Source organism: Eucyclogobius newberryi, unplaced genomic scaffold (genome assembly GCF_026437365.1).
Source record: "Eucyclogobius newberryi isolate DKJ021-1_F unplaced genomic scaffold, fEucNew1.0.hap1 SCAF_20, whole genome shotgun sequence".
Classification (NCBI taxonomy): Eukaryota; Metazoa; Chordata; class Actinopteri; order Gobiiformes; family Gobiidae; genus Eucyclogobius; species Eucyclogobius newberryi.
In genome coordinates, this window is record NW_027315835.1 from 12247929 (window position 1) to 12264450 (window position 16522).

The 16522-nt window shown below is 39.6% G+C and overlaps 1 protein-coding gene across 1 annotated transcript in view; it reads left to right on the forward strand.

The window, feature by feature from the left end:
- The window catches only part of etv4 (ETS variant transcription factor 4), a 44110-nt gene that overhangs the window by 8273 nt on the left and 19315 nt on the right, over positions 1-16522 (forward strand). The window contains exon 4 of the mRNA XM_072456928.1: positions 194-247. Within this exon, the coding sequence (XP_072313029.1) occupies positions 194-247 (54 nt within the window). The remainder of the gene's footprint in view (positions 1-193; positions 248-16522) is intronic.

Here is a 16522-nt window from a genome sequence, read left to right on the forward strand (position 1 = left end):
AAACGACGGCAGTTATTTAAATTGTAGCTACTGCGATATGAATCATGCGAGCACATAATCCATTACAGGTAGTTTGGTGTCATTTATTTTAATGCGGGTTTTATTGGGGAAAATGTTGAATCATAATGGTTACAATTCTATTCCCTGGTAACAGATAAAGAATTCTAAATGTTGTTTTCCTTTTTAATTACAGCTCAGGTCCCTGACAGCGATGAGCAATTCGTTCCGGATTTCCACTCCGAAAACTGTGAGTACAAACTTTAATATTCGCCTAATTTTCGTGCCTTGAAAGTGCACGTGCCGGTTTGGGACAGTTGTCTTCTGCTAAATTGCCAGAGGCCCATAGTGTACCTCGGATTTGGATACAGTAAGCCTTTGAACCCTGATCACGTGGTACATTTGTATGCTTATTGTGCGCCGCCATAAACCATTTGCATGCATCTGAAAAGCTGAAAAGGGTCCGGCCCAGGAAACCGGTAAAAAAATGAGGGAGGACGCAGGTACAAAGGTGGTCTTTTGTGCTCGTCGGAAGGTGCAAAACAGAGAAGCAAATTCCTGGGCTGCACAACTGAGCCGCAATTTGAATGTGTTTCCCTTTTTCTTGTCGTGAGGCTAAACAATAGTGATTCAGGATCTGGGTGGGAGTCGAGACAAACTGTTTGGGTTTTTTCTTTTTTCTAGCGCTATTCAACTTTGCATCTTTATCAATGACTGTGGCTCTAACATGGTACAGCGAATGCCTAAAGACAAACTCAAGATTAACCCCTTAAAGTCAACCTTCCTTGCCCTCTAAGTCACTTTATTGTGCTGAAACGTAGTGGACAATTGTAGACTTGTTGTAGACTCTGTAATTGGCACACGTATCGAACTGGAATAAGATATAAAGTCATATTTAAAGGTACCTTTAATAAACATGTTAAAGGTGCACTATATATGTTTTATGGAGGGTCCGCCCCCTGCTTTTTTCCACTTTCTTGTTTGGAAATTGCTTTGTTCAGAGTGTTCCACAGTTTGACATTAAATCTCAAAACCAAAAAAATCATAAAGCTGAAATTTCCATGGTGACAAGCAGGTAATGTAACACTTGGATACCAACCGCCTTAAAACGAAGAAGAAGAAGAAGAAGAAGAAGAAGAAGAAGAAGAAGAAGAAGAAGAAGAAGAAGAAGAAGAAGAAGAAGAAGAAGAAGAAGAAGAAGAAGAAGAAGAAGAAGAAGAAGAAGAAGAAGAAGAAGAAGAAGAAGAAGAAGAAGAAGAAGAAGAAGAAGAAGAAGAAGAAGAAGAAGAAGAACTATCCACACTCAGCAACTTTTCTCAGTGACAAAACATAGATACTATTTAAATGAAATTATTTTATGTATTTTAATTATTTTAAAGCACCGGTTTAGAACTATCCACAGCACATGTGTGTGTTTTTATGTACTTGTTCATTTTATATAGAAGAAGAAGTTACAGAAATAATGTTTGTTTTACGTTCTTTTTTGTAACAAGAACATCCGCAATTGAAAACATGTGAGAAAAATAAGGTAAATCCCATAAAGTGCAACATTCTAAACAAACCAATAACATCTCCATGGAGACAAGTAGCAGAACTTCCACCTGAAAAGTTACATGGTGCGCCTTTAAGTAATGTTAGTATTACAGTATGTAGAGCGTTTCCAGACACTTTAAAATTGCACGTTTTGTTTGTTTTTTCTTCTTTAAACTCAGTGGTTGATAAGCTACTGTAACTATCTCCAATCAACACAACATTTAGACATATGCCAAGCGTTATGCCCCAAGGACACACTGGCAACATGAATCAGCTTCAAGTGAAAAATGATTCATATGTTTTAGAATGTCAGATTTCTCAATATTAAAAAAGATCCGTTAAACTTTCCGGCCTCCATACTGACCCTCTACTTTTGACTTCACTTTTACTTCTTCCACCACTACAAATGAACACTCGTCATGTGCTACGTGGTTCACCGTGGACCCAAGTGGCATTATTCAGAGGCACTTCCTGTATCTCTTTGTGCGTAAACACCATGTGACCCGTGCCCTGCCCGTGTCGCTGCCCTCTGCCCCCTCCTCCGCGCAACATTATGACAGCGTGTCGCGCAACAATGCAGAGGAGGAAGTGCGAATGAACCCCGGGGGCCACGGCGGGGTCATGTCTGCTTAACCCCCCGCGCACCGCGAGCCAATCAGCTGTCAGAGTACGGCCAGCGCTTGACCCGGGTGTGATGCGCCGGGGTCAGCGGGGGCGCGGGTTTGACGGACAGTTCACTTATAGGCCGCGCTCGCTCTCCCGCTGCTAACGCCGCGGACGCGAACATCTCCATTCAAAGTGTGACGGATGGAAACGAGAGGGTGACAAAGCGTTATAGATTTATGACATATTTGGACCGGTGCCACTGGTGCCATAAGCTGCACATGCCCCGTATCATGTCGTCCCAAAGTGTCAGATGGTCTGCAGATGTCCGAGAATGATTATTGTTTCACGTTTTTAACTTTGTGTTAGGTACGGTGTATGTTTCTGTTAGAAGGTTTGAATCCTCCTGTTCTTCATAAAAATGTGGTTGTTTTGCCTGATTTGTTTCACAGAACGGTTCAGAACTTGACAATCTCCATGGAGACAAGCCAGTGACAACAAAAAACAAGTGTTGTTTCTAATAAAAACACTTTTTTGGGGGGTTGAATAAATGAAAGATGGGTAAGATTAGACCGCACAGTGGAACATTCCAGGCAAAGCGAGACATAGTGCTCCTTTAATAATACTTTACAATTAACTTTATCTTAGTCCGTTTTGTGTGTTTGTGTGTGTGTGTGTGTGTGTGTGTGTGTGTGCGTGTGTGTGTGTTTGTTGTTTTGTTGTTTTGTTGTTTGTTTGTTGTTTTGGCTTTACTTAATCTGGTTTGTTCCAGTTTGTTCTGAATTCCCAGTATGTTGGAAGCTTTTAAGCCAGATGCCTTTACTTCCTTTTGATCCAATTAAGATCAATATTTTACATTTCAGTTATATACAAATCAAGTCATAGAAGGTGCATACATGTACATTTTAAGTAATAAAAACGGTCAAATTATGGATGAGAATTCTGATTTTATTTAAAAAAAAAATTGTTGAATTATCTAGATAGCAAAATGTGCTCAAATATTACAGTAAATGTCTTTGTTGAGGTTCAATTCCAGCAAAAAATGTGAACGTACCATAAAATTTACCACAAAAAGGCCAGAAAACCCCCCTTGTTGTCTCTTTTTGAGGTCTTTTTGAACAGTAGACAATACATCTCCCGCCTCTTTGTCAAATACTATATGAACTACAATGAATTAAAATATAAAATGTATCCAGGCCTGGGTCATCAATAATGTTAACGGCGTCGTTCAGGCGTGATTAGGGATCATCTGTTTTCTTCCACGGATTTGAGCAAACTGGCCTGGAGCTGTGCAGACCAGTGCAGTGGACATTCTTTAGTCTGAAGCCCGAGGGACCAGAGGAAGCGGCACCACTTTATAAAACGGTGGCACTTCAAAACATACAGTATTTAAGTGTATTATTGTGTGCTGTTTGATGTATTTAGATAGTTGAATAATTTCTATTGGAGGCAGGCGCATACACACATTTCACGGCACAATTCTAGTGTGACAAATTAGCCGTTTATCTTATGTCATCTTAATTAATTATATATCATGACTACTGCTGCGACCAATAGAACCACTATTAATGCTGCTATTACCAAAACTATTGTCATTTCAATTTACTGCTAATTGTAGCCCTACATTCTATACGTTTCATGGTTTGGTTCTGGTTCTGGTTCTGGTTCTATCCCTGTGTATAGTCTTGAGTCGCACAAACATTACCATAAAAGTGGGACTAAACTAGGACTAAATCCGAAATTAAACATGAGCAAGACTAAAGAACTAGAACAGGACCAAATCAAGTCTACATCAGTATTAAACGTGGCTCAAAAAGGGACCAAACAAGTACAAATGTGAACACAACCTTGGTTTGGTCTAGTTCTGGTTTAGTTTAGGTTCAAGCTGCGTTCACACTTGCACAAAAACCACAAAAATTAGATTAAATTGGGACAAAATTCAAAAACAGACTTTAATCCGGTCTAAAACGTGTTTAAACCTGGGCTAAAGTCTTCGTCTGTTTTGTCTAACTGCAGTCTAAGCACATTTTCACTCTCTACCACTTCTTCTTCTCCTACAAACACACTCTAAACTACATTTCAAGACATGTCTAAGTCGACTTTTTTCCGTCTAAAACACACAGCACACCGTCCTTTGTCCAAGTATGTTGTTTACACTTGTGGCTGTCCAGGAGATCGGACCCATTCATAAATTTTCTTCCCTGCCTTTTGTGCGTAAGAGGAAGTGTGGCCGCCCCTCCCCCTGCACTCTCTCCATTCATAAAAAAAAGAAGAAGAAGAAGGAGGAAAAAAGCCCTACAGTAACACAGCAATCTGCTCCAAGCTCCTCCTCCTCTTCCTGTCTCTGGACAAACTTAGTTGAATTTAAGAATCTCTACCTCCATTTCTGCGTCTCTCCATTCCCGATGCGGACATGTTGTGAACGGTCCGAGCGGGTGATTTACAGAGCGCTTGTGCGGGGCGTTTGTTTAGCTTCAGCAGTTTAATTACATATGGTGTGGCTGAGGAGAATGCAGCTCACTGTAATGACAGAAAGAAAGGAGAAAGAAAGCGTCTAGAGCAGAAGGAGCTGGCGAAAAAAAAGTTTAGGCAAGTCACTTTCATAGTAAATTAAACGCAATTTTGCTGGTTAGTTGATTATCCTTACATTGTTCGAGTATTAAGCACTTTTTGCCATGGAAAACTTAACTTACTGTTTTATTTTGCCTTTGGTCCATTTCTGAGCTCTGTTGAAAGTCTGACCAAAGCCCTTAAGAGTTAAGAAACAGAAAACAGATGAAAAGAAAAAACACATCAGTGATTAATGGATTCATATATGGAATCGAGCGTTTCAGAATTCAAATGGGTTGTAAAACTTATATCCAGATATTAATCAATGGTGAATTCACATCAAAACTAGATACATATTTGAAGAAGTATTGGGGGGAAAAAAATTCACATAAATAGGATTAAGTTAAGCTCCAGAACTTGTTTAAGATCACATGATAATGATAAAAATACTATTATTTTGTGTTGAAAAGTACAGTTTGTAGTAGAAAAATGTGTTTTTGTCATTTTATTGCTTTGCTGGATGTCGCATATCTGTAATTGTGCGTCGTGGGTTCGATTCCAGCTCTCCCCCAGTTTCATGCTACAACTGTCCTGTCGAAGAAAGACTTTATGGGCCAGAAAAAAACTTTTAAAAGATTTTGAACTAATTAATGAGGTATTGAAATCTGTATTTAGCATCAAACCCACTTGCATGTCTAATGTGTTGCCGTTCATACTTAACACAGTATGGTTCTTTTAGGAAAATACATGGGAATTGGAAGTCATTTTCAAAGTTGCATTTGAGGAATAGTCATAGGACAAGATCCACATAAAAAAGAGGAAATGGGAAATATGTGGGATAAGTCAAAGATTGTGATCCGCGGAGAAAAGTGCACACAAAAATACACCATTAACATGTCGACCGTGTTGTGCTTGGTCATGAATTCACAGCCGTCCTGTTGTTCGGCCCGATCGCCCCCTTTTGGAGCACGGCCTGATGGGTAAACCGTGCCCCTCCCACCTCCTCTCCTCCTCCTCCCTCCCTGCCCTAAAGAGAAACATGCCTCTGTGTTCCCTCGCCACTTTCCAAAATACAGCTGCTATGCAACAAAAGTGTGAAAACATCCAGGTGCCTGTACGACCACGGCGTTCTGTCTTCGTGCCACTTTGGTCTTTGGCTTGGGTTAAAAAAAAAAAAATGGTCCACAGATCTTGGGCGGTGATTCGGTTTGACAGGGTTCGCGCGCGCACACATAAACAGCGCATATACTAAACGCTCGCACAGGGTTTTATGAATGGGCCGGTTGTGGAGGAGCAGTTGGCTGAGGCAGCACATTGATTCATTCATGAAATAAGAAGACAGTTTAGCGTACGATCTCGTTTTGTCGTCGCTGTTAAAGGTGCGCTAACGATTGCCTGTGATGTTGAACGGTATGATATAAACTGAAATGACTCTGTGTAATGATCACATTTGAATTTGCCTTGATAAAGCGTGGACAAAGACTTGATTTATAACGCACAAACAGTTTACTAAGCATGATTCAGGCTTAGTAAGTTGGGTTTTGGATTGTCCCTTTAGATTTCGCTTGCAAAAATAAAGGTGCGGTTCACATTTTAAACTAAGAAAAAGGATGTGATATGAATGACTAAACTAAAACAAAGAATCCCATGTATTTCAGCACATGTTTGTAGAGATCTAAAGTGCAGGGTTAGCAGGTTTTATATAAAAGAAAACACCCAAAAGACACAGAGGGATTTTAGTTCTCCTCTGAGGGCATTAACTTATCCAAGTCATTCCCGTGGCTGCAATTTTTCTAACTGCGACCATTCAGATTTCGATTCAGTTGGACATAAACCTGCTTAACATTTGTACGTTTTTGTCTGCCGCAATCAAATCAAAGCTAAGTAGACGGCAGATTGTTAGCTTGCTACCATTTCGAGACCGAATGAAGCGAGCCCGATCCGATCGAATCAACGGAAAGTGTGATTTTGAAAGGCCCGGCGCGCGGCGAAATCGGCATCTAACAGGTTCCAGTGGAGAAGTAAAAGCTGGACTCCTGCGTGTTGATTCAGAGCGGTGGGGGGAGAGAGCGAGGGCAGTACAGCTTTGTGAATGGGAGGCAGTGTGTGTTTTATTAGAGAGGCATCAGGGGAGGTGATCGAGAGAGGCCAGAGAGGAAAAGGACTGGCTCACGTTGGATTTGTCAATGGTATTTCGTTGCATGCGGTTGGACATTTAGCATCGAGAGCTAACGCTAAATGTTCAACTGATTGCTTGAAATTGCCTGAGTAAGATGCGCTGTTTCATGAAATTGTTGCCGTTTTGGTTTAAGCTTCGTCCACCTTTTTGGGGGAGAAGGTCTAGAATAACTTAAAGCTGCACTGTGTCACTTTTCTGGAAGGACATGAGAGCTTTAAGACATGTTGGGGATGTTGTGCAGACGAAATAAAATGGAATGATGTCGGGACAATTTTGAACATGAGTTTTCTGGAAGGTAGTTAAAAAATCCAAACTATGCAAAGAATGTAAAGCCAAGAAAACTCTGTTATATTGATTAAAAAAAAACAGGTGGAAAACAGACGTGGAGTTCATTCCAACAAATCTGCTCTGAAGTTGCCATCGCCTTCCAATCAACTATGTTTTGCTTCTATGTATGAAGCAAAACTTGTTGGGCCTTGAAAGTTATTGGGCAATTAAACTCATTTGAATCAAATTGAGATCTTATGATTTCAAAACGGTCAAGGATATGCAGGGTTGTAATCTACAGCCAAACCTCTGTTAGTAAAAGCACGTGGTTTTAAGCAAAAATCACGCTTCAGAAGAGCAAATGTTGACTATGTTCAGTGTTATACGGCACTGAACAAACCTGTCTTGTTCATACTTGTGAAATTAATATTACAAGCCATTATAAGCATTTTTAAAAGAAACAAAATCGAATCGAAAATATGTTTTTAATTATTTTTCCTGTATCACCCAAGCCCTACGTGGAAGAGGCTACCGCGCTTTATCATGAGTAAAACATACGTTGTTTCAATTTGATCCCACATATGTGATAGGCCATAAAAAAGGGGTGTGGGTGCCGCTCCAACCTGCTGACACAGGCCACTAAAGGTGCGATCTTAGAGGCGGAGTGTGTCCCTATCGATCCAGGACCCATCCATCGCGGGACAAGACGAGATGAAGCGCGCTGATAAATGACTTGATAAAGATAAAGCTGCGATAAATCAGGGTGAGGGCAGATAGGGGGGAAAGGAGGGCGTACGTGGGGGGCGGGGTTCGATGTGGCGTTTGCGCCGACAATTCAAGTAAAGGTGTCTCGACCCGCTCTCGTTATAGGTTATCTTTTCCTGATAAGACATGTCGCGCACGCCCCCCCGTTTTCTCCATCGTCCCGGGACGCGGCCAAGTCGGTTTATCATTTCGGTAACAGTGTTGGGGGGTAGATCAATCCCCACATTAAACATTAAGAGGGGACAGCTATATTAGGGCTTGGGAAAGATTGAGAGAGAGGAGTCAATATTGTTTGAGATTAATTACACCCCGCGCTCGCCTCCGTTGGGACGTCCCCCTCGCGCACTTGTCCCGGGACAGGGATGTATTGTATGAGGGGCGCAAAACAGCAACGGAACGGGCCAGATTTACGACTAGTCAATGGCCGTTTTATAAAAAGCTAACGTGGCACAAATGAAAGTGAAGAGGACAAGAGGGAGAACGAGAGACGTCAAAGCATTTACTGATCGGAGAGTTATGAGTTATTGACCCCATCGGAGTAGATGAAATTTAGACCGCATTGTACTTTAGGCCCTTTACAGTGACACATGGGCGTAAAGCAGATGTGGAAGGTAACTAGATACTTCAACTGGTACGTTTTAAAAGAATTTGCTCTTTCTGTGTTGATTTTAGGTAGTAAAATGTGGCACAACCTTGAGGTAACAGGAGTAATACCATATCAGAACTAGTAAAAGCTGTAGTAATAAGTCCTATTTATTTATAGGAGATCTTCTACTGAAAGTGTTTTTCAGACTTCCTATAAGAAGATCTGTTCTTCTGTATCTACCTCTGTATCTACCTGCGTTGCACCAATGAAATTTCCCCATGTGGGACAATAAAGGAATATCTTATCTTATCTTATCTTATCTTAGTAGTTTTTATTGTAGTAGTCGTTCTTGTAACAGAGTGGGAGGATACAAATACTAGCAGTAGTTGAAGTTGTATTAATAATTGCAGTAGTAGTGTCAGAGGTATAGACTTGTGGGAGAGATAGGAGTACCAATGGTTTTAGTTGTAGTAGTAATAGTATTTGTAGTATTAGAAGGAAAATAATGCTATCAGTCATGAGAATAGAAGATGGGTGTACAAATATGTTAGTTTCAAGGAATAATTGCCTGCCATGAAAAAATACATTATAGTAATTGCAGCAATGTTAGTAGCAGAAATAGTAATAATGTGGTAGCAGAAGTAGTACCGGTAATTGTACTGTACATTAACAGTAAATGTTGAGTAGTATCATTTTCTTCATTATCGTCTACGTCAGAAACATTTGAGAAAGAAGTTGCCCCATTTCAGAAAGCAGAAGTGAAAGTTTGGTGCTTGCGAAACAGCCTGCTCTAATGTCCATCCTGTCGACCAACACACAATCATATACATAAATATATATATAGAGACAAATGTACACGGCGTTGGTGGAGCTGTGTGTCCTGCTCATATCGTAGCACTTTCCATCAGTCTCGTTAGGCTCGTTTGGCAGCTATCTGACAACCATTCTTTAAATATTCAAGGAGCCCGGGGCATTATCAGATGAGAGAGGCTGGCCTGTAAATCAGATAGAGAAGACACTAATGGACGCAACACTCTTGGCCCCGTGTCACGAGCAGCCAGCCTCTCCATATCAAATTAAGCTTTTAGGAATAATACCGACCAATCATTGCTGAATAGGGTTAGCGGGCTACGCTATGGATCCTTTTAGCGTTTGGAAATAGAACCGATATGTAGTAATGCCGCAGTAAACTTAGACGGCGATGTATTTTCTATACAAAGAAGCGACATTATACACAAGATATTTAAAAATAAGTTTACAGGGAGTAAGAACTTTTAGAAAAATTAAGAACAACTGATTGTATTATCTTAGCGGTTCATATTTCAATGTTTCTCAAATGTTCCTCAATTGTTCCTTAAATGTTCCTCAAATGTTCCTTAAATGTTCCTCAAATGTTCCTCAAATGTTCCTTAAATGTTCCTCAAATGTTCCTTAAATGTTCCTCAAATGTTCCTTAAATGTTCCTCAAATGTTCCTCAAATGTTCCTTAAATGTTCCTCAAATGTTCCTCAAATGTTCCTTAAATGTTCCTTAAATGTTCCTCAAATGTTCCTTAAATGTTCCTTAAATGTTCCTCAAATGTTCCTCAAATGTTCCTCAAATGTTCCTTAAATGTTCCTCAAATGTTCCTCAAATGTTCCTTAAATGTTCCTTAAATGTTCCTTAAATGTTCCTCAAATGTTCCTTAAATGTTCCTCAAATGTTCCTCAAATGTTCCTTAAATGTTCCTTAAATGTTCCTCAAATGTTCCTTAAATGTTCCTTAAATGTTCCTCAAATGTTCCTCAAATGTTCCTCAAATGTTCCTTAAATGTTCCTCAAATGTTCCTCAAATGTTCCTTAAATGTTCCTCAAATGTTCCTTAAATGTTCCTTAAATGTTCCTCAAATGTTCCTCAAATGTTCCTCAAATGTTCCTTAAATGTTCCTCAAATGTTCCTCAAATGTTCCTTAAATGTTCCTTAAATGTTCCTCAAATGTTCCTTAAATGTTCCTCAAATGTTCCTCAAATGTTCCTTAAATGTTCCTTAAATGTTCCTCAAATGTTCCTTAAATGTTCCTTAAATGTTCCTTAAATGTTCCTCAAATGTTCCTCAAATGTTCAAATGTTCCTTTCAGTCTTCAAAATATGAACTGTGAAATTCACCATAATTTGAAAACATAAATAGCAAATGTAATATGCAGAAAAATTGATTTAATTTGTGCCGCCTGTGATTACGCATAGGAACCCAAGACTTACACAAGACTTTAATTCCAGAGTATATATAAGTATAATTACAATACACAGGAGTAAGCAAATGTAATCATTCAAAATGCATTAAACTACACTTCAATATAGTGTTAAAAAATGAGCGCCGGTTCATCTAAAACGCTTGCCGTGGTCTGAGAAAACGCCACGCTCACAAACTATTGTCATAAGCTTCATTGTGTAATAAAGCTCTTGTGTGCTGCGAGCGCAGACACTCGAACACATGTCGGGCATGTGTTTCCATGCACCATTGAAACGCCTGTATAGACTCTCCAAACAGATCACGCCGCATCACCAATATTTCCTTCCTCTTTTTGTCCCTCGATGCGAAGTCATGCTCCTTTATATTTTAATGGACTGTTACTGTTGCCAAGAAGGATGTGGTTCTGTGTTTTACTGATTGGTTTGTTAACCTTTGAGCAGGAAAAGGCAGAAAGTGATAGTTGGAGTTAATAATATCTCCATAAAAGAGCCAAACTAGCTAAAGAGGCAAAAGGATTTTAGTTGACTCTCTGTTGTTGTAGTATCTATGGTTTTCAAAAAATAAATAGCTGTAAAATGGATTGAAACTAGTTATTTATTAGAAGTACCGTATTTTCCGGACTATAAGTCGCACCCTTTTTCATAGTTTTGCCCGGGCTGCGACTTATACTTGAATTTATACTTATATACTTATACTCTAGAGCGACTTATATGTGATATTATTTGTTATTTTCACACTTGCAACCGCATTTCATACTCCAGTGCAACTTATATATGTTTTTTTCTCTATTATGCATTTTTTTGGCTGGTGCGACTTATACTCCAGTGCGACTTATAGACCGGAAAATATGGTATCAATACTGAAAAAAACATATGGAACAGTATCAAACCTAATAGTCTTTGCTCCATATCAGAAGAAGTACAAGATCACATGGTAATATAACAGAAACGACTATTAATTAGCGTTAAAACTTGTATTTTAGCATCTAAAAAGACCGTTTTTGATTCTTTTCTGTATTAACACCACCATTTTCCAGCCAGATTTCAAAATTTTCCAAAAACCAACGCTACAAACGAATCAATATCTCCCCCTTTTTTTAAACTCCTTTCAACATTCTAATTTTTGGCATCCTTGTTTGCGCTGATCCACATAAGGGATCCATTGTCAGTGCAGAACCAGGTGTAGCCGGCGAGGCCACGTGTCGCCTTGAATAACACTGCACATGCACACTTCATATCACGCTTGATACGAACCAGACTTCCAGATAGTGTTAGCGTTGTCCCTCCAATGTTATTTGTACAATGTGTCCAATTATTAAGTGTGTATTTACATGTCCTTAGCTTTGGCGATATCCAGTCACCTCGTTTGACGCGGCGCTTGATGTACATTGAGTTATTATCGTGAGTGCGGCTGTCGTGTGCTGCGGATTTCCAGACGCTTGACAGTTGGCCAAGTTACACATAAACATCCAGCATAAAACTATCCAGAGCCACTATTGTGTTAATACTGGATGTCCCAATGGCAACGATTTTAATGGTAGGATTTTTTCTGTCTAAAATAAGACGTTCAGAGTTCATTTCGAGGTTTGGTCTGTTTAAAACATTTAGCTGAGTTTCCCTTACCTCAATACACATAGTCATTCAAGGTTGCATATTTATATAAGTTTTATACCAGATGGACTCCCTGTCATAACCATATTTATAGATCTATATATTTAGACTGATAGGAGTTCCCCAGGGCTCCACCTCGGGCCTCATACATTTTACGACATTTTTAGTTCAAGGTTTATTTCTTAGAGATAGACACCACAAACAAATGATGTTCTCAAACATATCTGATATTGGCGTCACAGTGTCCCAAATACGACACAAAGAAGTTTGACAACACCAAATCTTGATTAATTTCTCTTGAATCCGGATTTCTAAACAAATATAATCAATCAGTTCAGATTTAATTGGCTTTTCTGGCTTTATTTTTCAAAAGGCTAACATTGTGTCACATGATTAATAATAAAAAATAATAATTTAAATGAGTACTATTCCATCTTATCAATCAGTTATTTAATTGAGGGTGCTTCAAAAAGCTCAAAAATATATATGTATCAATCACTCGTAAGTGGGTGGCCTCTGCACAGATCTGACCTTTGACTCGGACTAGTGGCATCACTGTCTGCACGGACGTGGATCGGTTTAATGCCATACTGAGGAACATTCCAGGCAATCGCCACGGAGCCAACCCTTCATGTGATAGTCTTCTTGAGGAGTTCCCCAGGGATCTAACGTGGCTCCCATACATTTTCCCACATGTTCCTAGAAAACCATAGTGTCTGCCCGTGTGTGTGTGTGTGTGTGTGTGTGTGTGTAATTGTGTGTGTGTGTGTGTGTGTGTGTGTGTGTGTGTGTGTGTGGGGGGGTCATCTCTTTCCCTCCTCCCGCGATTTGTTTGTGGAGGGGCGTCCGCTGAATAGGAAACCCCCCCTGTTGTAATGATCCCTCTACTTCCTAAAGCACTCAACCATGACCATCACCTTTCACCCCGGGTCCTCCCCCCTAACAGCGCACATTTACATATGTAAGAGCGCATCTCCAGCCCGACTGTAGCGGGGGTCATCCCGAAATGAACTACTCAGAATGGGGTGTCAAAGGGAGACGCTGAAGAATGCTGCGAAATAAGGAAGGAGGAGATAAGGTGTTAGCGGCGAAGAAGCCCCGTGACCTCATCAGTGGAGGAGACGAGGATGATTGTCAGAAGACGTGTGAATCTCGGCCCGAGTTAGGACAAAACAGACAGAAAGTGTGTGAAAAGTAAATCGTAATATACATCTACTGGGTGGGCAATATAATCATCAACAAGCTATAGCTGTGTTGTTGTTTTTTATATGTAAAATCAGAAAATTGAGAAAAACATCTTTATTGAAATCTATCAGAAACATCCAAAATGATCTGATTAAAAAAAACTTTAATACATTTATAGAGTAATCTTAAAAAAAAACAAAAAAGGGAATAATTTGTGGTTTTTACTGGTTTATTTACTCAGACACTTTTACTCTTTACTTTTGTGTAATTGTACTTTTAATTAGGTAATATGGATATTTGGAAGTAAAGAGTAGAGTTTTTGGCCACTCTACCCACTTCTGTTAATAACATTTCTAAGTGGACATTTTTGCACATTTCCTGATGGACAACCAAACAAAACTGAAATAGTTTATCCCACACATTTCTTTCCTTCCCAATGTCACATCTCTACTTTTTGCCATTACGGCCTTTTAAAAGCTCAAATGTTACACGTATTATTCTGTGTTCAGCCCTGCGTTATCTCACACCAGCGCTTTGAGCGACTGCAGCGATTGTGTACTGGAGCTGTCTGTGCACTTCTAAACACTTCAGCCATTCTTCACGCTTCACACTCCGGGTCATGAACCGGGGCCTCTTCCTCTTCAAACTATAAAAGATGAAGATCTGTCCCAACAGGTGAAGTAACATTTAACAAGGAGTCGCAGCGGACCGGACAGCAGGAGCGCCCGAGTCGTTTACAACATTTCAAACAAATTAGTGGAACTGGTGCATGAAGATAAAAGCTAATATGTCACGGAGTATTTGTGCAAAAACTCTGGATAATAATATTTGATAAAAGCCTGCTTCCCGGACAATGTAATCGTTTTTGCGAATCATATTTCTTTAATGTGAACATCACGTCAAGGTCGTTGCAAGTCAAGATTAGCCTTTTCGCTGTTTTAGTTTGAACAGACGCAGATCAAACCGATGCCAAAAGTAGGAACATTAGCAGTAGTAGTAGTAGTAGTAGTAGTAATGAGATGAGTAGAAATGTGTTTGGGGGTAAAACCGCTGTAACGGAGGCGGCGGGGTCGAGTGCGGCGTGAGTGGAGTGAGTGAAATTGGAGCGGAGATGCAAAGGCTGCTGGCAAACAGATCAGGAAGTGGGGCTGGCGAGTTGTTGAAACACAATTTGGACAAGTCTCCTGCTTTGTCTCTATTGTTTAAGACCACTGGGTTATTACTCTTTTAGCCAGAACAAAAGACCAGCCTAAGACTAAATGGCGTGTTTCTCTGCTTTTTACGTCATAATAAAGAGCAGATTCAGTGAGAGACTGATCCACCCTCGCTGTGTGAAGGAAAGGTTCCGTAGGTCTTTCCTTCCTGCTGCTGTCAGACTTTATAACAAACACTGTTAGTCCTGAACACTCACAATACTGACTTAACCATGTGCAATTCTGTCATATGTGCAATTACTGTTGGAATTCATGTGCAATTTATGTGCTGTCGTGACACATATTCATGTGCAATTACTGTCGTGATCACATGCAATGGTATTTATGTATTTATTTATTTATTTGTCTATGGGAGTTTTTATTTATTTATTTGTCAATGGGAGTTTTTATTTATTTATAGGAGATCTTCTACTGAAAGTGTTTTTCAGACTTCCTATAAGTGATCTGTTCTTCTGTATCTACCTCTGTATCTACCTGCGTTGCACCAATGAAATTTCCCCATGTGGGACAATAAAGGAATATCTTATCTTATCTTATCTTATAATTTACTTTACTTGAGGTTCTGTGAATGGTTATGGCGAGATGGTGCTAATTGGTTCTAATTCCAGGCGTTTGACAATTTGCTGAATGTCCTCCCTTCCTCTCATCCCCGTTTCAAGCTTAAACTGTCTAATAAAGCCTTCAAGCATGAGATGATGCTAATAATACTGTAATACACGGGTCTTTAATGGGGTTATAGCACTTTTACTTTGAGCAAGGAATTAGTGGAGGAAGCATTCAGTTTGGTTACGTGTACAAATATACATGCAAAGTAAAAGTATAACACCCTACAAATCTATGTAAGGTGCTGATATATGTTCAACAGTAACTATTCAAATCAAAGTCTTAATATTTTTTGGTGAATTGTATGTGTTTTGTATGTAAAAGAGAGCAAAGATCTAAACACTAACGTTCAGATCTGTGGACAAACAAACCGACTTGAATCAAAGTCTTTATACAACTGTCACTTGTGATAATCTTTAATGTACTTAAATATATACAGGCATATTGCAATTAAATGTCTGTATAAAAATGGTCAATTAGTGTCTTTAAAGCCAAATAAGCCATTTTCAAGTACTACCATAATATTGCGCAAAATAGTATAATAATAATTAATAAAAAGTATGAAATAGAAAATGTTCTAAATTATTAAATTGATATGGACCGAACCATCTGAAATGAAACATACTCAGTGCTGGAAGAAGTAAAAAGATGAAATTACTCAATGTAAAAAATCTATATACATGTTTAAAAATGTACTTTTAGAGTATTTCAGTCCGATTTTGAGAACCATAACAGGATCAAAAGTAGTGAAAACTGAATCGATTTCCTACATTTTCTAGACTTTATTTGCATACTTTTGGGACATCAACTCAAACATATGAACATGTTAAACAAAATAACCCAATCTCACACCGTAAAGAAAAGTACTTTTTACTTTTCAGCCCAGTTCGTACATACAGTGCAGCAGAAAGTACAGATATCTGCTCTCAAACGTAGTGAAAGTGACAATCCTCTACTGTAAACTCTCCACGGCGGAGCACACGGCGGTCTATGGCCCCGTGTGTGCTCCGCGTCTGTGAGGCTTGTTTGCAGGTCACGACCCCTGGCGCGGCAGAGCGACAATACCAATAGACGAGCGCACACTGGTATTGTCAGTATTAGTGGGTCAGGTGCCACCCCATAGTGTGCACAAGCCCAGCAGAGAGCGGCAGACAGCGAGGAGGCAACGGATCCACAATGTCTGACAGGGAAATCTGGTTAA